We start from the raw sequence: 25404 nt of genomic DNA, 5'->3' as shown, positions 1-25404 counted from the left end.
ACTTTGTACCTGCAGTGAGAAGGGAGCGGAGGGATACTGTGTACCTGCAGTGAGGGGGGAGCGGAGGGATACTTTGTACCTGCAGTGAGGAGGGAGCGGAGGGATACTGTGTACCTGCAGTGAGGGGGGAGCGGAGGGATACTGTGTACATGCAGTGAGGGGAGAGTGGAGGGATACTTTGTACCTGCAGTGAGGGGGGAGCGGAGGGATACTTTGTACCTGCAGTGAGGGGGGAGCGGAGGGATACTGTGTACCTGCAGTGAGGGGAGAGCGGAGGGATACTGTGTACCTGCAGTGTGGGGAGAGCGGAGGGATTCTTTGTACCTGCAGTGAGGAGGGAGCGGAGGGATACTGTGTACCTGCAGTGAGGGGAGAGTGGAGGGATACTTTGTACCTGCAGTGAGGGGAGAGTGGAGGGATTCTTTGTACCTGCAGTGAGGAGGGAGCGGAGGGATACTGTGTACCTGCAGTGAGGGGGGAGCGGAGGGATACTTTGTACCTGCAGTGAGGGGAGAGTGGAGGGATACTTTGTACCTGCAGTGAGGGGAGAGTGGAGGGATACTTTGTACCTGCAGTGAGGGGAGAGTGGAGGGATACTTTGTACCTGCAGTGAGGGGAGAGTGGAGGGATACTTTGTACCTGCAGTGAGGGGGGAGCGGAGGGATACTTTGTACCTGCAGTGAGGAGGGAGCGGAGCGATACTGTGTACCTGCAGTGAGGGGGGAGCGGAGGGATACTTTGTACCTGCAGTGAGGAGGGAGCGGAGGGATACTGTGTACCTGCAGTGAGGGGGGAGCGGAGGGATACTGTGTACCTGCAGTGAGAGGGGAGCGGAGGGATACTGTGTACCTGCAGTGAGGGAAGAAAGGAGGGATACTTTGTACCTGCAGTGAGGGGACAGTGGAGGGATACTTTGTACCTGCAGTGATGGGAGAGCGGAGGGATACTTTGTACCTGCAGTGAGGGGAGAGTGGAGGGATACTTTGTACCTGCAGTGAGGGGAGAGCGGAGGGATACTTTGTACCTGCAGTGAGGGGGGAGCGGAGGGATACTTTGTACCTGCAGTGAGGAGGGAGCGGAGCGATACTGTGTACCTGCAGTGAGGGGGGAGCGGAGGGATACTTTGTACCTGCAGTGAGGAGGGAGCGGAGGGATACTGTGTACCTGCAGTGAGGGGGGAGCGGAGGGATACTGTGTACCTGCAGTGAGAGGGGAGCGGAGGGATACTGTGTACCTGCAGTGAGGGAAGAAAGGAGGGATACTTTGTACCTGCAGTGAGGGGACAGTGGAGGGATACTTTGTACCTGCAGTGATGGGAGAGCGGAGGGATACTTTGTACCTGCAGTGAGGGGAGAGTGGAGGGATACTTTGTACCTGCAGTGAGGGGAGAGCGGAGGGATACTTTGTACCTGCAGTGAGGGGTAGAGATGTAGCGAACGGGTGCAGGCGAACTTTGGGGGTTCGCGTTCGCCTGGACCAAGCGAACTTTTGCGGAAGTTCGATTCGCCCCATAATGCACTATGAGGGTCAACTTTGACCCTCTGCATCACAGTCAGCAGGCACATTGTAGCCATTCAGGCTACACTAAGCCCTGGAGCCCCACCCCCCCTTATATAAGGCAGGGTCCAGCGGCCATTACACTCACTCGTGTGCCTGCTAGAGACAGACTAGGGACAGCTGCTGCAGACTTGTTCTTCTAGGGACAGATTAGTTAGGTTCTTGGCTGCTTAGCTTGCTCCTGGCTTATTATTATTGCTTTATAGCACCCCTCAATAGCTCTTTTTAGAGCTCATCCTGTACTTTTTTTTTTCTGTGTTTCAAACTGACACTTTTGTTGCATGCACAGCCTTGCTAATTGATAGTGTGTGTGCCACTGCCAGCAGCCCAGCACATTCAGTGACTAACTGTGTGTGTGACAGGGAGCTTCACATTGTACTACCCAGTACTGCATATACCCAGTACCTGTTGTGTATACTTAACCCACCTCATCACTGCATATACCTAGCTTTGTGTTGAGTGAACCCAGCTCACTGCATCTAACTACCTGTTGTGTTGAGTGAACCCAGCTCACTGCATCTAACTACCTGTTGTGTTGAGTGAACCCACCTCACTGCATCTAAGTACCTTTATTGTTCAGTGAACCCAGCTTACTGCATCTTACTTTCTATTGCGTTCAGTGAACCCAGCTCACTGCATCTAAGTACCTTTATTGTTCAGTGAACCCAGCTTACTGCATCTTACTTTCTATTGCGTTCAGTGAACCCAGCTCATTGCATCTAAGTACCTTTATTGTTCAGTGAACCCACCTCACTGCATTTAACTACCTGTTGTGTTGAGTGAACCCACCTCACTGCATCTAAGTACCTTTACTGTTCAGTGAACCCAGCTCACTGCATCTTACTACAAAAACCTACTACACAGAAAGTGTACATGCTAGGGTGTGCTAAACAAGTGGGTACATGCACTGGTCAAAAAACAAGAATTAGTAAACAAACACACTACCAGTATATGCCGTTCAACCACCTGATATTTATTGAGAATCAAAGGTTATTTTTTACCTTGATTGATAATAATGAGTCTGTAAAAAAGTTTTTTTGTAGCACACCATATTAATGCACAATTTATCATTAAACGGGGTGTTACCCCACAATGTCTCAAACAGAAAGTCTCAGGGGACTGCACACAGACCAGAATATAGCCAGTTGACCATATCACTCCCCCAACATGGGGAGAGGCGGACACGGACACCTACAATGCCAAAAGATTAAAGCATCTAATATGCTAATTGCCCGTCAAACGTGTCCGCATCACCCCATGCGCCAATATCACAGTGGTCAACAGCAATAAAAATGTGCCCCCCCAAAGCCCCCCTATGCCCCCCCGCAATCACAACACCGTGCCCTGCATGCAGACATCCACATCAAGATACCAACTAACATGGGTCGTCACCCATGAAAAAAATGACACTTAAGAACACAGTCCATGAGAGGCATATATGAAAAATATCCCACGGAAAGTCCTGCTTTCAAAATTCAATGGCATAAGGTAAAGTTCCACTTTAGGAAGATCGTCATGGAAAGATCACTATATTCCTTCAAGAGTCTTTTCAGACCATTTAGGCTGGTGCACCTAGCCAGTTTGCTGTAATATAATAGTTATAGGCCTATGCGGACAAAACAGTTCAGTATTTCAGCCAAGCCATATATCGTGACAACGAAGTTTCCATGCATGTAATACTTCACCATAATTGGATATACACATGAACCTTGCGGATATAGATGCCGTATACACTGTTTCACATAGTTACCACCTCCTCCATTGATGCGATATGCAGCGTCCGCATGGACGGTTTTTAGCCTGCCCGATTGACCGCAGTGTCCACGATGTATATCTGCGGGAGTATCAAACTCAGGGCCTCAGACTTATATTACCCCAACCAGGCGGGAGTTCAGTCCTTGAAAGTATACGCCATAGTTCCGGGCACCGTGCTCCGATCCGGCGGGAGGGCAGAGGGGGGCAGAGAGGCACATCTCAGCGCGTGACGCAGGCCTACGTCGACGCGTTTCGCCCCGCCCAGGGACTTCCTCAGGACGTACTGCGCAACTGCGCTGGATCACATGACCGCCTTTTATGCGACCGAGAGGTCGTTTCCGCCAGAACTTCTTTTAGGCTGTCTACGCCATACTGCGCAAGTCCATTCACCTTTGTGACATCACATATTTAGATCACCTGCGCAGTAGGCCTCATAGTCCACATAGCTCCCTCTGGTGGTACAAATCCATATATGAACATCTTCTGGATCTTTTAATATATTCACATATGCCTATATGTAAAACTTGCCCAATAAGAAGTTAATGCTCTGCTGACCTCTAGTGGGCAACATTCGAATAACCCCTAGTGACTTATCCAATTGCAGACAATACTAAATCACTCCCATTCACACCATTTAAGTTATACTATCGGGTGGCAAGTAATCCCATCGCTTACAGTTGCTGTCCATATGAGTCAAGTCGTCTGTACCACATATACCAATCCTATCCAGTCCAACCTAATCGGATTATTTCAAAAACACCTTCAAATTTAGGTCCCTATTTAAACCTTTAGGATATAGTGTGTCCAGTGTGTATATCCAATAACTCTCTTTCCTGTATAGTATAGAATCAGTCTTCTCAAATCTAATACTTGGATTCAGACAGTATATACCCTTAACCTTCAGCCCAAGAGGGCTGGATTCATGAAATTCAGCAAAATGAGTAGAAATAGGAGTTTTATCCCTTTTCTCTTCCTTGATAGAATCATTAATACTCCTAATGTGTTCCTGTATACGGGTTTTAAACTCTCTTTTAGTTTTTCCCACATAGTATAACCCACAAGGACACATTAGTTGATAAACTACATGCTTAGTATCACAATCAATCCTACTGTTAATTTTGAACTGCTGTTTCCTGCTAGAATCGTAGAATACGTCTGTTTCATCAACAAAGGGACAGACTGAGCATTTGCCACATCTTATCATCCCCTTCATCTCAGGAGGACCCCTGCTAAAGTCAGATTTATACTCAGACTGTACCAATAGGTCAGACAGATTCTTGTTTCTCCTGGCCGTTAGCAACGGTCGAGGGCCCACAATTGTGGCAATCTTGTCATCTTTTAGCAATATATGCCAATATTTTTCCACAGTTTCTTTTAATCTGTCCCAATGTCCCCCAAATGTTGTAATCAACCTGGGGAAATCCTCTACTGCATCTTTAGGCTTCTTCCTCAATAAAGTGTGTCTATCTGTATGTAGGGCTCTATATAAGGCTGATTTTAATAATTTATGTGGGTAACCCCTAGCCCTTAATCTTGCCCTCAAGGCCTGTGCTTCTTTTAGATACTCTGCTGTTGAGGAACAGTTCCTCCTAATTCGGAGGAACTGGCCAATAGGTACAGCTTTTTTCTGTGAATTCAAATGAGCACTATCATAATGTAAGAGTAAATTTCCTGCAGTTTTCTTTCTAAAAGTCCTGGTAGACAGGCCCCCATCATCCCTGGACACCTTTATATCCAAAAAATCAAGTTCATTTTCATTTATTGTGGAGGTAAGGAAAATATTAAACCTGTTTGAGTTAAGGCTCTCTACAAAATCAAAGAAAATCGCTTTGGAGCCTGCCCAAATCAAAAAAATGTCGTCCACATAACGAATCCATAGTAATACATATTTTTTATATAGGGCATGATTGTAAACTATCTCCTCCTCCCAAGCCCCTAAATGGAGACAGGCATACGCAGGAGAGCAAGCCGCTCCCATGGCAACCCCCCGTTTCTGTCTATAGAATTTGCCGTCAAACGTGAAAAAATTATTCATCAGAATAAACTGCAAAAGGGAATCCACAAAATCATTGTGACCCTCGTTCTGAGGATAGAACCGTTCCATAAATTTAGATGTACCCCGTCTCCCAATATCATTGGGAATGGTTGTAAACAAGGATTCTACGTCCAAGCTTGCAAGTAATGCATCCTGTGGGATGCTGATACTTTTCAATTTTTCTAAAAAGTGCATGGTGTCCAGTACAAATGATGGAAGCCTCTCCACCAATGGTTTCAATTTTTTATCAATATATTGGGCTGTTCTCTCAAGGGGGGAGCCCCTTGCGGAAATAATGGGGCGTCCAGGGGGACATGCAGGATTCTTATGAACTTTGGGTAATATATACAGCGTAGGGATAGTATACTCAGAGACCACCAACGCTTTATATTCCTTTTCAGTCAAAATTCCATCCAAATAGCCCCATTGGAGCCTCGTATTTAATTGATCCTTAACTTTTTCAAAAGGGTTGAAAGTAATTATTTCGTAACACGAGTTATCATTAAGTTGTCTATTAATCTCATCCAGGTACATCTGTTCAGGCATGAGAACTATATTGCCTCCTTTATCGCTTTTTTTGATAACCACCCCTTTCAGATTTTTTAGGCGTGATAGGGACTTTCTTTCAGAATTGGTTAGATTATCCAATTGTTCGGTGGTATCTGTCCAATTGTTAATCTCTTGTACTATACACTCATTAAATAATGAAACGTACTTATTTTTCTGTATGGTAGGCATATAAGAGGATCTAGGTCTCATATCAGTGTGTAGGGGCAGACGGCCATCCAAACCCAGCTCCTCACCTTCCTCCCCTTCAATAATTTCAAAATCATCTATATCCATGTAACCCATTAATTCCTCATCACCTACCACCATGTCACTCTGAAACTGTAGTTTCAGCAAAATTTTACGTAAGAATAATTGCAAATCTTTAAACACCTCAAATTGTGACACCTGATGTGAGGGACAGAAAGTCAAACCTCGATTGAGTAACTGTATATCTGTCTTATCCAACTTTACATTGGTCAAGTTGATAACATTATTAACATGGATATCATTTTCATTAATTATTTCCGACCGCTGTGTCTCGTTTCTGACCCGCTGCCTCCTCCTTTTCCTGATCCTTCTTTTCGTTCTAAAAAAGTACGTTGTCTAGTTTTTACTCCACCAACTCCAGCTCCTCTCAAAATGCCTCGCTTTGCATTCTTCCTGGAGGTGGGTGGTTCATCTTCCCATTCAGACTCATTATCCCTAATATCCTCTCCTGAACCCCCTGATGAGGAGGCCCAGCTTACGTTTCTTCTCCTACTTCTACTTCTACTTCTTAAAGGATACACTAAAAACACTTTCCCAGTCGCAAAATCCTGCACGTCCCTCTGGAATTTCTTTTGTTTGCCCTCTCTCAATTTCTCATTCTCAGAATCAATAGATCTTTTTATTCTGTCATTAAATTTGGCAAAATCAAGTCTATCCTTCCATTTATCCAATTCAACAGCCGATTTGCATAATTGTTTTTCCATATCGATCAGCTGGACCGTTTCCTCCTCTGTCATCATAGTCATAATATAAATACCATTGCTTATACAATGTTCTTTCCAGGGAGTCAAAAATCTGTCATTTCTCAAATGATCGGCCGGGATGATCTTTTCCCGTAAACCTCTTGGTACAATCTGAGCCTTTATATATTTCTTTAGGGATATAATATTCCATTTTCTTCTTACAATTTTTAGGGCTAAGTCTTCGTGTTGTCTAAAAAGATCTAATAGTGTGGGGTCGGTGGAGTCAGGCTGTGAGGTAGTAATACTACCCACATTCATTAACAGATCATCTTGATCCTTAAAAGCCGTCTCCACTTCCTGCACAATATCGATCCTAGGGATATACACCATTTTGTTGTTATAGTTCTTTCTATTGGACTAAAAAAAAAGGCAGATCTAACTGCCCCGTGTGCAGCCACCCCCAGACAGCCTGCGAGACACCCTAACTCAGAGGGTGACTAACTACAAAAACCTACTACACAGAAAGTGTACATGCTAGGGTGTGCTAAACAAGTGGGTACATGCACTGGTCAAAAAACAAGAATTAGTAAACAAACACACTACCAGTATATGCCGTTCAACCACCTGATATTTATTGAGAATCAAAGGTTATTTTTTACCTTGATTGATTTATTGCTGTTGACCACTGTGATATTGGCGCATGGGGTGATGCGGACACGTTTGACGGGCAATTAGCATATTAGATGCTTTAATCTTTTGGCATTGTAGGTGTCCGTGTCCGCCTCTCCCCATGTTGGGGGAGTGATATGGTCAACTGGCTATATTCTGGTCTGTGTGCAGTCCCCTGAGACTTTCTGTTTGAGACATTGTGGGGTAACACCCCGTTTAATGATAAATTGTGCATTAATATGGTGTGCTACAAAAAAACTTTTTTACAGACTCATTATTATCAATCAAGGTAAAAAATAACCTTTGATTCTCAATAAATATCAGGTGGTTGAACGGCATATACTGGTAGTGTGTTTGTTTACTAATCACTGCATCTTACTACCTGTTGTGTTGAGTGAACCCACCTCACTGCATCTAACTACCTGTTGTGTTGAGTGAACCCACCTCACTGCATATACCTAGCATCCCCCCGAGATGGACAAAATGGACAAACCAGGTAGAGGAAGAGGTAGAGGCAGACCCAGAGGAAGGCCACCAGGCACCGGCAGGTCTGTGCGAGGTGGTGTTGCTGTGATTTCGTGCGGACCTGGCCCAAAATACAGTGCTCAGAAGAAGGCACGTGCCATCACTTCCCAAAATCGTGAGGAGGTGCTTGAGTATTTAACACAGAACACCTCATCTCCCGCAGCCACCAACGCTACAACAAGCACCACATCCACTGCATTTGACACTTCGCAGGAGTTATTTGGTGGTGGTGGTGAAATCACTGATTCCCAGCCACTACTGCAACAACAACAAGAAGGCGCAGGTACACCACCTCATACGTCTGAGTTAGGTGGCGATAGTATGGACGTAATGTGTGAGGAAGGGGATGATGAACCACTTGAAGTTGGTGCACTTGAGGAGGTGTCTGAGGAAAGCGCAGCTGGCCAGGAGGATTATGATGACGATTATATGGATACCACATATGTTCCCGGTAGAGGAGATGACCAGGGGGACAGTTCAGAGGAGGAGTCAGAGAGGAGTAGGAGGAGACGACTCCATGATAGAAGCAGAGGGAGCTCGTCCTCAGAAACAGCTGGGGGCAGTGTCCGACGCCATGTATCGCCAGCTATGGCCAGCCAGCCAACATGCCCTTCAACGTCAGCTGCTGATGCCACCGTAGCGCCATCACCCCAGGGGGGCTCAGCGGTTTGGAAATTTTTTCACGTGTGTGTCTCAGATCGGAGCAAAGCCATCTGTTGTCTCTGCCAGCAAAAATTGAGCCGTGGAAAGGCCAACTCACACGTAGGGACAAGTGCCTTACGAAGGCACCTGGAGAGAAGGCACAAACAGCTATGGCAAGAACACCTGAGGAAAAGCAGCACCCCTCAAAAGACAAGCCACCCTCCTTCTCCTCTTCCTCCTTCAGGTGCATCGTCTTCATCCACTTTCTCCCTTGCAACTTCACAGCCACCCTCCTCCACACCGCCTCTTCCCTTCAGCGGTTCCTTCTCCTCTGCCCACAGCAGTACCCAGCTGTCCGTGAAGGAAGTATTTGAGCGTAAGAAGCAAATGTCCGCCAGTCACCCTCTTGCCCGGCGTCTGACAGCTGGCGTGGCGGAACTATTAGCTCGCCAGCTATTACCATACAAGCTGGTGGAGTCGGAGGCTTTCCATAAGTTTGTGGCCATTGGTACACCACAGTGGAAGATACCAGGCTGCAATTATTTTTCACAAAAGGCCATACCCAAACTCTAACATGCAGTTGAGAGGCAAGTGGTGTCATCTCTGGCACACAGCGTTGGGTCAAGGGTCCACCTGACCACGGATGCCTGGTCTGCCAAACACGGGCAGGGCCACTACATTACATACACAGCCCATTGGGTCAACCTGGTGACCGATGGCAGCAAGCAGGGAGTACGTGGCTGCGCAGAGGACCGACTTGTCACACCTCCACGGCTTGCAGGCAGGCCTCCAGCCACCTCCTCTACACCTGCTATCACCGCTTCGCTGTCGTCATCCTCCTCCTCCTTGGCTGGTGCCGCGATCTCCTCTCCAGCTACACAGCCCCAGCACCCCAGGGCCTATGCTGCATGCCAGGTACGACGGTGTCACGCAGTGTTAGACATGTCTTGCCTGAAAGCGGAGAGTCACACTGGAGCAGCTCTCCTGGCTGCTCTTAACAAACAGGTGGAGCAATGGCTGGCCCCGCACAAGCTTGAGATCGGCAACGTGGTGTGTGACAACGGCAGCAATCTCATTGCTGCGTTGAATTTGGGAAAGCTGTCACACATACCCTGCATGGCACATGTGCTGAATCTGGTCGTGCAAAGATTTGTGTCCAAGTACTCAGGCTTAGAGGACGTCCTGAAGCAGGCCAGGAAGTTGTGTGGGCATTTCAGGTGCTCTTACACGGCCATGGCACGCTTTGCGGAGATTCAGCGTAGAAACAACTTGCCGGTGAGATGCCTGATTTGCGATAGCCCGACTCGCTGGAATTCCACCCTGCTGATGTTCTCTCGCCTGCTAGACCAGGAGAAAGCCGTCACCCAGTACCTGTATCATTACAGTACAAGGACACAATCTGGGAGGATGGGGATGTTGTGGCCCAACAACTGGACACTGATGCGAAATGCATGCAGGGTCATGGAGCCCTTTGAGGTGACCAAACTGGTGAGTCGCGATGAGGGCACCATCAGCGACTTGATCCCCTACGCCTACTTCCTGGAGCGTGCCGTGCGTAGAGTGGTGGATACAGCTGTGGAGGAGCGTGAACGAGAAGAGTTACGGCAGCAGGAGTCGTGGGAGCCATTTACACCCGAACCCGATGTTCCCACAACACCTGCGGCAGCACAGAGGGGGGAGGAGGAGGAGGAGGAAGAAGAGGAGTCGTGTGGGGAAGGAGATGAGTCAGACTCTGATGATGATGATGAGGAAGGCATTTCTGTGGAGGAGGAAGAGGCGGCGGAAGAAGAACAACCGCGGCAGCCATCACAGGGGGCTTCTGCTGCTCCACGTTCCCGTGGTATTGTTCGTGGCTGGGGGGAGGAAGAGGCGTTGCGTCCCATCACTGAGGAAGAGCAAGAGGAGATGGAGAGTACGTCTGCATCCAGCTTTGTGCAGATGTCCTCTTTCATGTTGTCCAGCCTGTTGAGGGACCCCCGTATCAAAAAACTCAAGGCGAATGACCTGTACTGGGTGGCCACGCTACTAGACCCTCGGTACAGGCACAAAGTGGCGGACCTGTTACCAACTCAACAAAAGGCGGAAAGGATGCAGCACTTGCAGAACAAGCTGTTGATGATGCTGTAGGCCTCGTTCAGACTATACGCGCTGCCGTCCGCATTTTGGCAGCGCGTATAGTGTGCGACACGCAAGAACGGTAGAAGGGCATAGACAGCCCTTCTACCGTTCCCATCATATGCGCTGCGTGGCAGCGCGATTGCGCTATCGCGTGCTGCACGCATTTTTGGGAATCGCAGCGCAGATCCCATTCATTGTAATGAATGGGATCTGCAGCGCAGCGCATAGGAGCGCAGATGGCGTGCGATCGGACGCGTTGCGTTCCAATCGCACAGCCATCTGCGCTAAATGATGTGAACGAGGCCTTACAATGCGTTTAAGGGTGATGTGGCTGCACAACGCAATCAAGGTACCACTGGCAGTAACCCTCCTCCTCCCAAGTCCACGCAGGCAAGGACAGGACGCTCCAGCGATCTCAGGGTGATATTGGACATGCGGACGTTCTTTAGTCCAACTCCTCGCCATAGTCCTTCCGGATCCACCCTCCACCAACGGCTGGACCGGCAGGTAGCCGACTACCTGGCCTTGAGTGTGGATGTAGACACTGCGAAAAGCGACGATGAACCCTTGGACTACTGGTTGCGCAGGCTTGACCTGTGGCCAGAGCTGTCCCAATTTGCCATACAACTTCTCTCTTGCCCTGCCGCAAGCGTCCTGTCAGAAAGGACCTTCAGTGCAGCTGGAGGCATAGTTACTGAGAAGAGAAGTCGCCTAAGTCACGACAGTGTTCAGTACCTGACCTTTATCAAAATGAATGAGGAATGGATCCCTGAGGGCTACTGCACGACCGAAGACTAAGTCAGTCCCCACACACAGCATCTCTGCCTGCAGGCCGCTTGACTGCCTTCTCCGCCACCACCAACAGGGTCCAGGACTCTAGGCGGATCCTGAATTTTTAAGGCCAATGCTAGCAGCGGCCGCTACACTAATTTTTCTGGTGCATGTACATGCCTGCCTAATTTTTCTGACTGCACTGCGAGCGGCTGCAACAAAAAAACAAAAGGCATGTACATGTGCCCTTCCCCCTTTATGATCATTACCTTGCCGCGGTGAAGGGGCTTGCGTATCACAATGAAGCAATGACCGCCGGCTATTTGAGTGTCTCGAGTAGGGGTGGCACACAAAAGATAATAAGATCGTTGCTTCATTGTGGTCAGACCAAATTTGATCAGCTGGACAGTCACTGTTGTTCTATCATTGAGCTACCACAGCCCGGCGACCATATGGGCTTGAAAAACGCCACGGCCTACACTCTGGCCACGGTGCGCACCAGTCCAGCATGGCCGTCACTATGCAAACAGCTGTTTGCGGTGCGTTACACAGTGAGTTTGGTGTGTCAGTGTGAAGCAGAACTCTAATTACACTCCCTGATTGATGTATACACATGTGAGATGTTTAAAAGCACTTTAGGCCTGCAATTTAGCATTCAATGTGATTTCTGCCTTTAAAATGCTGCTTTGCGTCAAATCCAGATGTTTCCCCGGGACTTTGGGCATGTATCCCACTCCGCCATGCCCCCCTCCAGGTGTTAGACCTCTTGAAACATCTTTTCCATCACTTTTGTGGCCAGCATAATTTTTTCTATTTTTCAAAGTTCGCCTCCCCATTGAAGTCTATTGCGGTTCGCGAACTTTTCCGTGAACCGAACCTTTCGCGGAAGTTCGCGAACCCGGTTCGCGAACCGAAAATCGGAGGTTCGCGACATCTCTAGTGAGAGGAGAGCGGAGGGATACTTTGTACCTGCAGTGAGGAGAGAGCGGAGGGATACTTTGTACCTGCAGTGAGGGGAGAGCGGAGGGATACTGTGTACCTGCAGTGAGGGGAGAGCGGAGGGATACTTTGTACCTGCAGTGAGGGGAGAGCGGAGGGATACTGTGTACCTGCAGTGAGGGGAGAGCGGAGGGATACTGTGTACCTGCAGTGAGGGGAGAACGGAGGAATACTGTGTATCTGCAGTGAGGGGGGAGCGGAGGGATACTGTGTACCTGCAGTGAGGGGAGAGCGGAGGGATACTTTGTACCTGCAGTGAGGGGAGAGCGGAGGGATACTGTGTACCTGCAGTGAGGAGGGAGCGGAGGGATACTGTGTACCTGCAGTGAGGAGGGAGCGGAGGGATACTGTGTACCTGCAGTGAGGGGGGAGCGGAGGGATACTGTGTACCTGCAGTGAGGGGAGAACGGAGGGATACTTTGTACCTGCAGTGAGGGGAGAGCGGAGGGATACTGTGTACCTGCAGTGAGGGGAGAGCGGAGGGATACTGTGTACCTGCAGTGAGGGGAGAGCGGAGGGATACTGTGTACCTGCAGTGAGGAGAGAGCGGAGGGATACTGTGTACCTGCAGTGAGGGGAGAGCGGAGGGATACTGTGTACCTGCAGTGAGGGGAGAGCGGAGGGATACTGTGTACCTGCAGTGAGGGGAGAGCGGAGGGATACTGCGTACCTGCAGTGAGGGGAGAGCGGAGGGATACTGCGTACCTGCAGTGAGGGGGGAGCGGAGGGATACTGTGTACCTGCAGTGAGGGGAGAGCGGAGGGATACTTTGTACCTGCAGTGAGGGGAGAGCGGAGGGATACTGTGTACCTGCAGTGAGGGGAGAACGGAGGGATACTGTGTATCTGCAGTGAGGAGGGAGCGGAGGGATACTGCGTACCTGCAGTGAGGGGAGAGCGGAGGGATACTGCGTACCTGCAGTGAGGAGGGAGCGGAGGGATACTGCGTACCTGCAGTGAGGAGGGAGCGGAGGGATACTGTGTACCTGCAGTGAGGAGGGAGCGGAGGGATACTGTGTACCTGCAGTGAGGGGGGAGCGGAGGGATACTGTGTACCTGCAGTGAGGAGAGAGCGGAGGGATACTGTGTACCTGCAGTGAGGAGAGAGCGGGGGGATACTTTGTACCTGCAGTGAGGAGAGAGCGGAGGGATACTGTGTACCTGCAGTGAGGGGGGAGCGGAGGGATACTGTGTACCTGCAGTGAGGAGAGAGCGGAGGGATACTGTGTACCTGCAGTGAGGAGGGAGCGGAGGGATACTGCGTACCTGCAGTGAGGGGAGAGCGGAGGGATACTGCGTACCTGCAGTGAGGAGGGAGCGGAGGGATACTGTGTACCTGCAGTGAGGGGATAGCGGAGGGATACCGCGTACCTGCAGTGAGGAGGGAGCGGAGGGATACTGCGTACCTGCAGTGAGGAGGGAGCGGAGGGATACTGCGTACCTGCAGTGAGGAGGGAGCGGAGGGATACTGTGTACCTGCAGTGAGGGGGGAGCGGAGGGATACTTTGTACCTGCAGTGAGGGGAGAGCGGAGGGATACTGTGTACCTGCAGTGAGGGGGGAGCGGATGGTTACTTTGTACCTGCAGTGAGGGGAGAGCGGAGGGATACTGTGTACCTGCAGTGAGGGGAGAGCGGAGGGATACTGTGTACCTGCAGTGAGGGGGGAGCGGAGGGATACTTTGTACCTGCAGTGAGGGGGGAGCGGAGGGATACTGTGTACCTGCAGTGAGGGGAGAGCGGCTGGATACTGTGTACCTGCAGCGAGGGGGGAGCAGAGGGATACTGTGTACCTGCAGTGAGGGGGGAGCGGAGGGATACTTTGTACCTGCAGTGAGGGGAGAGCGGAGGGATACTGTGTACCTGCAGTGAGGGGGGAGCGGAGGGATACTGTGTACCTGCAGTGAGGGGGGAGCGGAGGGATACTTTGTACCTGCAGTGAGGGGAGAGCGGAGGGATACTGTGTACCTGCAGTGAGGGGGGAGCGGAGGGATACTGTGTACCTGCAGTGAGGGGAGAGCGGAGGGATACTGTGTACCTGCAGTGAGGGGGGAGCGGAGGGATACTGTGTACCTGCAGTGAGGGGGGAGCGGAGGGATACTTTGTACCTGCAGTGAGGGGGGAGCGGAGGGATACTGTGTACCTGCAGTAAGGGGAGAGCGGAGGGATACTTTGTACCTGCTGGGAGACAGAATACGCTCTGCAGCTCAGCCTGGATGTCACACATGACCGGAGGGTGCTGCGCAGCTTTCCCGCCACATACAGAGACATGATGTCCTCTTACAGAATGTCACTGAGTTCTTTCCATACATGCATAGATATATATATATATATCTCTCTCTCTTGTATAACAGCAGGCGGTACACAGAGAGGCGTGACAGGGGCAGTGCCAGGGGGTGGGCGGGCGGATACAAGCTCCCAGCAGTATTAACTAGTTCAGGGCTAGTGCAAAGTTTACATTTCAGTGCTGTCTGCACAATAGGTCTCTTTTCCACAAGCAGCAGCTGAGGGTGATAGTCTAGTGTGGGGAGCCACAGCTGCTCCCTGCTCATGGAAATATGGTCACAACCACCACTTTGTAAAAAATAGGGGACCCAGCAGGAAACACTATCCACACCTCCAACTGAATATGTTTAGTAAAGCAAAGCTCGTATTTACAAAATAAGGTATGCACACCTTGTTAAAATAGCACTAAAGATATAAAGCAAAGGGTGCTGAGTCAGTAAACAGGCCTGCAATAGGCCATACACTAGCACAATATATACAAATGACTCGCACACCAGCACAGGAATCTATGAAAAGATAATTTATAAGAAGTATAACAGCCCATACAAAAAATGGTAAAAAATACACAGTGTTCACATAATCTGAATACACCACAGTAAGTGAAATTAGCAGCAAATACATACAGGGGATATCAACTGTAGATACAGGCAATCATATAAGTTAACAGCAAGGAGATACACAGAAGAGTGGCCAATGCAGTCAATCATAGTGATACCCCCATAATGTCAGATATATACCCTGACAGCGCGCTGTTTCGGAAATCCTCCTTCGTCAGAGAGTATATACGACCTTCCGGCTGCTGTGACAGTCACAGCAGCCGGAAGGTCGTATATACTCTCTGACGAAGGAGGATTTCCGAAACAGCGCGCTGTCAGGGTATATATCTGACATTATGGGGGTATCACTATGATACTGATTCCTGTGCTGGTGTGCGAGTCATTTGTATATATTGTGCTAGTAAAGCAAAGCTCCCCAGCTGTTCCCCTTTGGGAGCCCTGTCCCTCTGTCCCTCTTTCCTTCTCATTTGTCCCTCTTTCAGGACTTTGTCCCTCTTTCTATGTAAATATGTGTATTTCTCTACTAAAAATGTGTTTGATTGACTCTAAACTTTATTCCCATCCTTCAAATTGATATATTACTAATGTTAAAATGTTACTATGAAGGAAAATGAACCAGGATAGGAAGGACCAGTGTGGTTTAAATGACAAAACAACGTATGTTTCTTATAAAATCTTTATGGTATGCGTAACTAGGGGTGTGACCGGGGGGGGGGGGGGGGTCGTGACTAGGGGTGTGACAGGGCATGGTCAGGGGTGTGGCAGGGGCATGGCTTAAGTGTCCCTTTTTCTCATATCAAAAAGTTGGGAGGTATGGTAAAGTTGTGCGGGTAAGTTGCCGGGTGGTAATCGAAGTGAATGAGAAGTGGCGAGAGTCCTGGCGTGCAATTTTAGTGCGATTTTTATTTTTTTGCTGCGGTTTGCGATTTTTTTTTCTATATTGTCTTCAAAATGCAGGAAATTTGCAGGTCAGCGATTGCATTCTGGAAAAAATTCAGTGTGAATGCGTTCTTGCGATTACCATGAAAAAGCTGACCTTGCGTACGGGATAACAGCAGCAATTTGAAAATCGGATCGGAACGCACTTGCTGTAAAAAGTCCCGCTGGACGCTGGGTGTTTCTTACAAGTTAGCGGACGTGACCAAATTGGACCGAGAAAGGAGCAAAAGTTGGTCTATGAAGTTTCCCTTTGGGTGCCCTCAACTAGACTAGTGCTGAATTCAGTGCCTGTCTGCTGCTCCTGTTCACCAGCTGGGCACTTGCCAGTGGTAATTAGGCAGCCCCCTATAGCGGTGGCCATCCTCAGACGCAGAAAGAGACCTGTTTTGCCCCCAGGAAACACCACCGTGTGCCAAGCAATGACAAACAATGTAATTGTATACGAATGGCGCTTGTGGCTGGCTGTAAGGGTATATGCAGCGTGATGGCATGCAGGACATGAAAGCCATCTTGAGTGACCTTATGTGGAATCCATTTTGGTTACACATTATGTCTGCTGTGGGCAGTAGCGGCTCTAACTTCACATTTCTTTGTAGGGGGGGGGGGGGGGGGGGGGGCATGGCTGTCTGGTGGGGCCCATTTGAGTGATCAAAATCGAAGTTTGTATGGTGAGCTTTAAATATTATTTACCTAACTCAGGTGATAAAATGAAGGCTAAGTAGTTCAGCAATGATAGGAACCAAATTTAATGAAAACCTGTAATGAAGAAAATGTTCCCAGGGGGGTACTTATCTCCTGAGCAGGAAGCCTCCGAATCCGAATGAGGCTTCCCCCGTTCTTCTCTGTCCCTCCGTTGTCCAGCTGCAGCTGCCTGAAGTGCGGCGATGTAAATATTTACCTCCAGAGATCCAGTGCAGGCGTACTAGTGGATCTCCCTTCGGGATAAGGCAGAATGAGCTGAGCCCGATCATATCTGCTCTACTGCGCAGTGCGAGTCCTCTTGCGCCTGTGCAGTAGAGCGAATACGATCGGATTGGGCTAATTCCGCCTTACCTGAAGTAAGAGCTGCTACTGCGCCTGCGCTGGATCCCGGCAAGGTAAACAAATCAGCATTTGTCAGGGGAGGATTGCTTTGGGGGAGCCAGCGCTGGACTGCCTGCAGCTACAGGGATGGGAGAAGCCTCATTGGGACCCTGAGGGTTCCCCCTCCCAAGGCGAGTACCCCCCCGGGGAGGATTTTTTTTTTGTTACAGGTTCTCTTTAAATATCACAAACAGAACTCAGGGGCTTTTGAGCAGAGCAGGTTGTCCAAATGATGGTGCTATTATGGAAGAAAAGTTACCTACAGATGTACTTGGCTAGTTGGGTGGCATGCTTGCTAGCAAGCTGCTCCTGTGTGGACAGGTCACAGACAAACCTTCCTGCGTCTCACGAGTCTACCAGCAAGGGGGAGGGGAAGAGGCAGGAGGGAGAGAGATGCTGTGTATAATCTCTTATCCCAGTAGCTAAGCATTGCTGGAGACCAGAGCTTGTATTTTACAGGCAGGAAGTTTTTAATCAGGATAATACCATTTATTGGCTAATTTAAAAGAAAAACAGTAAGCTTTCTTCAGAACATACAATCAAAAGGAGGTAGAGAGATTTTTTTGTTTTGTTTTGCAAATACAGTAAAAGTGTCACCCAGAGGCCTCCTCTTGAAGCGGTTGGAGCCCGCGAGATGCATTAGGGCGAGCGGCGGTGTTCACGTCTTCTTCCAAACCTCTGCCATGTAAGTTTTGAGTCCTCCTTTTCATTCACTTCCTACTTCATTGCACACTTCTGTTGGTGGCATTGCTTTATTAATAGAGATCAGTGGTATTCTTCCCATTTTTCTTGCTTTAATATATCACATGTCAGGGTTTTTGTGCAATATTTATTTATACAGTGGGTTGCAAAAGTATTCGGCCCCCTTGAAGTTTTCCACATTTTGTCATATTACTGCCACAAACCTGAATCAGTTATTGGAATTCCACGTGAAAGACCAACACAAAGTGGTGTACACGTGAGAAGTGGATCGAAAATCATACATGATTCCAAACATTTTTTACAAATAAATAACTGCAAAGTGGGGTGTGCATAATTATTCAGCCCCCTTTGGTCTGAGTGCAGTCAGTTGCCCATAGACATTGCCTGATGAGTGCTAATGACTAAATAGAGTGCACCTGTGTGTAATCTAATGTCAGTACAAATACAGCTGCTCTGTGAGGGCCTCAGAGGTTGTCTAAGAGAATATTGGGAGCAACAACACCGCGAAGTCCAAAGGACACACAAGACAGATCAGGGATCAAGTTATTGAGAAATTTAAAGCAGGTTTAGGCTACAAAAAGATTTCCAAAGCCTTAAACATCCCACGGAACACTGTTCAAGCGATCATTCAGAAATGTAAGGAGTATGGCACAACTGTACACCTACCAACAGTGGCGTAGCTTAGGAGCTGTGGGCCCCGATGCAAGTTTTACATGGGGCCCCCCAAGCACTCTATTCATAACAATTGATACGGTGCACCAAAACCTGCCAATGGCAACTACAGTGTCAGAGGTGCAAGAAGGGGATGGGGAACAGTTTGTTAATGATTACCACTATTCAAAGTATCTGTAGAAGTGATTATTATGAGCACAGGACCAATAGAGAGCTAATACTGCAGTTCAGGGAGGGCCCTACGGGGCCCCTCTGGCCCAAGGGCCCCGATGCGGTCGCAACCTCTGCACCCCCTATTGCTACGCCCCTGCCTACCAAGACACCTAAACTCACAGGCCGAACAAAGAGAGCGCATATCAGAAATGCAGTCAAGAGGCCCATGGTGACTCTGGACGAGCTGCAGAGATCTACAGCTCAGGTGGGGGAATCTGTCCATAGGACAACTATTAGTCATGCACTGTACAAAGTTGGCCTTTATGAGAGAGTGGCAAGAAGAAAGCCATTGTTAACAGAAAAGCATAAGAAGTCCCATTTGCAGTTTGCCACAAGCCATGTGGGGGACACAGCAACCATGTGGAAGAAGGTGCGCTGGTCAGATGAGACCAAAATGGAACTTTTTGGCCAAAATGCAAAACGCAATGTGTGGCGGAAAACTAACACTGCACATCACTCTGAACACACCATCCCCACTGTCAAATATGGTGGTGGCAGCATCATGCTCGGGGGGTGCATCTCTTCAGCAGGGACAGGGAAGCTGGTCAGAGTTGATGGGAAGATGGATGGAGCCAAATACAGGGCAAACTTGGAAGAAAACCTCTTGGAGACTGCAAAAGACTTGAGACTGGGGCGGAGGTTCACCTTCCAGCAGGACAACGACCCTAAACATAAAGCCAGGGCAACAATGGAATGGTTTAAAACAAAACATATCTGTAATGATCCGCTCAGCTGCCTGCGCAGGCAGGCCGTTTTTTGACCACTGTTCAGGTTTGCATTCTGCAGGTCTCTGGAAGAGAGAGCTTTTTTCAGTTTTGCAGCTTGCTGCTGCTGAGGAATTTGCATACGTTGGTCATGCAAATTTACTAGCCACATCCTCTGGAGGTTTGTACTATAAATACCATGTGATATCACAGACCTGGGCTGGTCATAAGGGTTAGTCATGTGAAACACTCCTGGAGTGTCAGCCTTGCTCATTGTTTGAGGATTAGCTTAGAGTAATTCCTGGGACTGCACTAGGCAGATTCCCTAGTGCAGTTAGGATTGCATATCTGTTTTGTTTGTCTGTTGCGATTGTTCTGTCCCAGCGGTGGTCGACAGGAAGTCGTTCTGACCTTTGTTCTTGGAGTTTAGCTGGAGCAGCGGTTGCTACCAGCTATCTCATCTAATCTGTCTTGCCTGGATCGCACTCGCCTTGCGCTAGTGCTGTGGATCCGTCTCTCTCACTTATTCCTGTTTTCATGTATCTGTTTTGTCTGCTACGAACGCTTGCTGGAGGCTCGGTGAGGTAACCGTTAAGCAAGCGCTCGCGTCCTCTGTTTCATGTTTGTCTGTCGGTGGTTAGTTAGGCGTGCTTGTCTCTGTTGTGCTTAACACGCGGAGACCGCACATAAACGCGTGCACTGTTGCGAATGAGTGTGGTATTCGCGTTTAGTTAGCGTTTGTTATTTTCCTTATCTTCTCATTGTATGATTTGCTGTGCCTTTGCTACTCTCGTGCTCTGCCTTGCTGTAGCCTTGTGTCACCTCTGGCAATCGCCTCTCTCGCGATTGCGTTCCTACTTCATATCTGCTGTTGTGTATGCACCGTCGCGGGTTGGCGACTAGTTTGGTGCTCACACATACAATCTGTCCCTTTGCTCAATCTCTTCGCAATCGCTTCTCTTGCGATTGCGTTCTCACTTGGTTTCCTCCGTTGTGTGTCGCAGGGTGGCGGCTAGATTGGTGGACATACATACATTCCTCAACTGTGCTTATTCAGTCTTGTGTCGCTATTAGCAATCGCCATCTCTAGCGATTGCCTTCTCACCTGTTCTTCATGGTTGTGTGTTCATCGTCGCAGGGTAGCGACTAGATTGGTGGACACACATACCCTCTGTCACTTTGATCTCTCTCTTTCAGGGCTATCTTGCCCTGCATTTCTTCCCTTTGTGCAATTCCTGTCTGGCGTGTGTGGCAGGGCAGAGGAGCTGTTCCTCTGCACTCCACAGCTCCACCTGCCGACAGGAATTTCCCTCTACAGGTGCATTGCACCTTTTGCTGGGTTCCCTCAAATTATACGCTTGTGGAGGATTTCCGCAGTTTCAGCGCACGTCTTGTGCGCTGATCACGGAGAGAATTCCACAATCGTTACAATATCCATTTGTTAGAATGGCCCAGTCAAAGTCCAGATCTAAATCCAATCAAGAATCTGTGGCAAGATCTGAAAACTGCTGTTCACAAACGCTGTCCATCTAATCTGACTGAGCTGGAGCTGTTTTGCAAAGAAGAAGGGGCAAGGATTTCAGTCTCTAGATGTGCAAAGCTGGTAGAGACATACCCTAAATGACTGGCAGCTGTAACTGCAGCAAAAGGTGGTTCTACAAAGTATTGACTCAGGGGGCTGAATAATTACGCACACCCCACTTTGCAGTTATTGATTTGTAAAAAATGTTTGGAATCATGTATGATTTTCGTTCCACTTCTCACGTGTACACCACTTTGTATTGGTCTTTCACGTGGAATTCCAATAAAATTGATTCATGTTTGTAGCAGTAATGTGACCAAATGTGAAAAACTTCAAGGGGGCCGAATACTTTTGCAAGCCACTGTACTTATAGATTATAGGTTGTTTTGTCATCAAATTTGGTGCACTTAATTTTGTATTATTAACTTATAATTGATTCTGTCTATTAATCAGAGACCTTATTGGTCTCTCTTATAGCACTTTATTTTTGGGTGCTGAGCATTATTTGTAATAGGTAGTTTTTTATATTATGGACTCCTTTTTTGGCTAAACACATTTAGATATTGAGGATTATGATTATGTTATTATTGTGAGGGTTGTAGATTCCTTTTATGTATCACCCTTTGGTGATTTTTCAAAGTTTTTTATCCTGTTTACTGTTTACCAATAAAGTTTGTTTAATCATTTTTGAATATTATTGGAGTGGTATTGGAGTGGTTTGGTGCTGCTTTTATTGGGTACTTTGCTTTTGTTTAGTTGCTCTATATCTTTGTTACCCAAATTAGCACATTCGTCTCTGCATAATTAATTGATTAATTTTTTAATTTGAATTCTGATGGTGCTTGTCCATAGTTGTTTCTCTAAAATACAATTGTGCAGAGAGCAGAACGTTTTTTCTCTTCATTCCCTTAGTTGTCAGTCTTCCAGGACAGGGCCCCTTGTGGCTGAATCCCTTGTTGCATTCTCTATTGTTACGCCCCTGTTTGTCATTTGTTTGCGATAACCACATCTTGCATTATTAATACATGAAGTTTGTCTATTGTCTGTTCAAATTTTGGAGGGAAGTTTTGAGAGGGAACTAAAAAGGACTGATCAGGCCAGCATTTGCTCGTAGCACCTATGTGTGAATAGCTAGGAGGGAAGTGGATGGGCGAGGGGCTCTGATTCAGAGTGAAGGGAAAAAGACATCTGCTGTACCTTTAAACAGAACTGACATTCTGCTCTGCTTTGTAGAACGCTACAGAATCGCTAATCGTCTCGTCTTCCTTATCATTGATGACAGCCCTCCTTTTAACATATCAATATATCAAAATAGCGCTGCAATTAGCAAACAGATACAGTTCAAAAATTAGACCAATACACCAAACAGTTCGATCCTGATAGATGTTACAGTCTTGGTGTATAGCCTCTGGGTATGCGCTTTTTCTATGGGGTGTAGCAAGTCCCTTCTATAATGTCTCTTTATGTAGATAGCGCTCCACAGTGATTGGTGATAAGAAAAAGAAGCCCCCTTTGGGACCGCACTCACCCTCTTAGGTGGACCACTATTAGATTGGTCATTAACGTCTCAATGAACATCCAGGTGGAAGTTGATGAAGCCCTCTGCTCGTGGTCTGGATAGGGGTGAGGTCCTCTGCTGATGGTCTGTATAGGGGTATTGTGGTCCCCGATGCAGTCAGGTATTTCCACTTCTCAGTTAGACATCCGCGTTCCTCGTAGAGGAAACTATGCGCCAAGGTACCTCACAATAAAATGAAGTAGACCATAGCGTAATCCCGTATAAAAATATGACAGTTTATTTTTAAAAACATACTCACAATCGTGATTGGGTAACAGGCGTTTAGAGTTAGTAACGGGCTCTCCCCTGTGCCTCCCGGGTAAGGCCTATAGAGGTGGACCGCTCCGCTCGTTATCCGCTATCTGCTCCCGCTCCAAAGTGTTCTTCCTGGTTGTCCTGTGGCTCCACCCGACGTGTTTCGTCACACGCGTGACTCATCAGGGGCGTGGTTAGCCACAGGACTCCAGGATACTTTATACTGATCGTCGCTGCCCCACACCCGGCTGAGCCAGCCGGCTATGCAGGTACTTCCGCCCCGTTGGAGATGGAGGCGTACCACCCGCGTCATTGTTACGCCCATAGCGTGCGTTCCAGCCGTCCGGCCGTCATGACGGGGGCGGTTTTGCCTTCATCGGCGTCTGTTTCACTGTGGTATTCTGTGAAGTGAGCGCACCGGATCTATATAGGAAGTGCGCTTCATCATGTTTATGATGAATAGGCTACCGGGTGGGAGTCCGTTTTTACACTGTTGTCATATGTAAAACCAATAAAAATGGACATAGCATTATCCACTAAGAATTCTTAATACAATTCCATAACATGAATAAATACAAACTATAAAATTAATTATATTCAAGGTAACTGTCCTGACACACACTGCCCTCCAGTGGTCAAATTTGAAACTATGAACACACATTAAATTAAAAAGTACATAGCCAATATTGCTATTATGTTATAAGCCATATTATCATCCTCTGGTTAGCAATGTGCCAAGTGAACTTAGATATGATAATTTAAACTGAATTCTTTTGATATTATTTATTCTACGCCATTAACTATTTGCAATAAAGCAATTTAGATCTAATTCGATGTTGTGACCGTTTGGTTGCAGTGTTCCCATACTGTAAATCCATTTCGTTTCTCGCCTTGAAATATCCCTTGTTTTATGACATCCCCTCCATGCATATTCCGCTTTTTCCAGCCCACAAAATTTCAAGGAACTTGGATCTGAATTGTGGTGTGTTCTATAGTGGTCGGAGACACTGTGTCCCATGTGACTCCTTCTTATATTCCCTACGTGTTCACCTATCCTGGTCTTCAGTTGCCTGGTGGTTCGCCCAATATATTGAATGTTACAAGGGCACCAGACCATATAGACCACTCCTTTGGTGTTACACGTTATGTTTTGCTTAATTTTAAAGGATCTTCCATTTGTCGCAGAAGTAACCTCCTTACATCTTACTGATATTGCTTCTCTGCATCCAACACATCCTCTACATGGGAAGTATCCATCTTGTTGCCAGAAGGGGTGCACCGTTTTCGGTGGGTTAACGCAGCTCGGGGCTAAATAGCTCTTCAAATTCTTTGCTCTCCTGTAAATAAATTTTGGTTGTTCAGGTAAAGATTTGCCCAATACTACATCTCCCTTCAATATCTGCCAATGTTTTTTAATGATATGTTTCATTTGCCTGTGCTGCCTTGAAAAATCAGAAATGAATGGTACATTTTCCCTATTTTCCCTTTCCTCTACTTGTATTGGGCCCTTTCTCAGTAGATTCTCCCTATCAATCCTTCCCACTTTCATGATTTCTCTTTGTATCTCCATTTCGTCATATCCCTTATCAACAAATCTTTCTGCTAGTGTCTGTGCCTGGATTACGTAATCATTTGTTTGTTCATTCTGTGGGGGGGGGGGGGAGCAGCAGGAACTTCCACTTTTTATTGAACAACTGAACAATAATATGATGAACATTGAATTAACTATGGAAGCAAGCACCCATTTAATCCACTACCTAGATCTAAATATTGAAAAAAAGGGAACCAGTCTAATCATGACCACCTATTTTAAGCCCACTGACAGAAATGGCTACTTATCTGTCCAAAGTTGCCACCATCCGAAGTGGAAGAAAGCAATCCCTAGGGGCCAGTTTATGAGACTGCGGAGGAACTGCAGCAAGTTAGAAGATTACGTAATCCAGGCACAGACACTAGCAGAAAGATTTGTTGATAAGGGATATGACGAAATGGAGATACAAAGATAAATCATGAAAGTGGGAAGGATTGATAGGGAGAATCTACTTAGAAAGGGCCCAATACAAGTAGAGGAAACGGAAAATAGGGAAAATGTACCATTCATTTCTGATATTTCAACGCAACACAGGCAATTGAAACATATCATTAAAAAACATTGGCAGATATTGAAGGGAGATGTAGTATTGGGCAAATCTTTACCTGAACAACCAAAATTTATTTACAGGAGAGCAAAGAATTTGAAGAGCTATTTAGCCCCGAGCTGCGTTAACCCACCGAAAACGGTGCACCCCTTCTGGCAACAAGATGGATACTTCCCATGTAGAGGATGTGTTGGATGCAGAGAAGCAA

At 47.6% G+C, this 25404-nt stretch overlaps 1 protein-coding gene across 2 annotated transcripts in view; it reads right to left on the bottom strand.

Moving 5' to 3' along the window:
* LDHD (lactate dehydrogenase D) overlaps nucleotides 1-14936 on the bottom strand; it is a 324776-nt gene extending 309840 nt beyond the window's left edge. The window contains exon 1 of one of the 2 annotated variants that reach the window (XM_068259950.1): nucleotides 14746-14936. In XM_068259950.1, the coding sequence (XP_068116051.1) occupies nucleotides 14746-14838 (93 nt within the window). In that variant the 5' untranslated portion in view covers nucleotides 14839-14936. The remainder of the gene's footprint in view (nucleotides 1-14745) is intronic. The other variant, XM_068259951.1, reaches the window with a different exon arrangement.
* Nucleotides 14937-25404: the final 10468 nt, after the last annotated feature.

The sequence above is a fragment of the Hyperolius riggenbachi genome, chromosome 11, assembly GCF_040937935.1.
Source record: "Hyperolius riggenbachi isolate aHypRig1 chromosome 11, aHypRig1.pri, whole genome shotgun sequence".
NCBI lineage: Eukaryota > Metazoa > Chordata > Amphibia > Anura > Hyperoliidae > Hyperolius > Hyperolius riggenbachi.
Note: the sequence above shows the minus strand (reverse complement) of the source record. Positions and strands in the feature narration are given on the sequence as shown.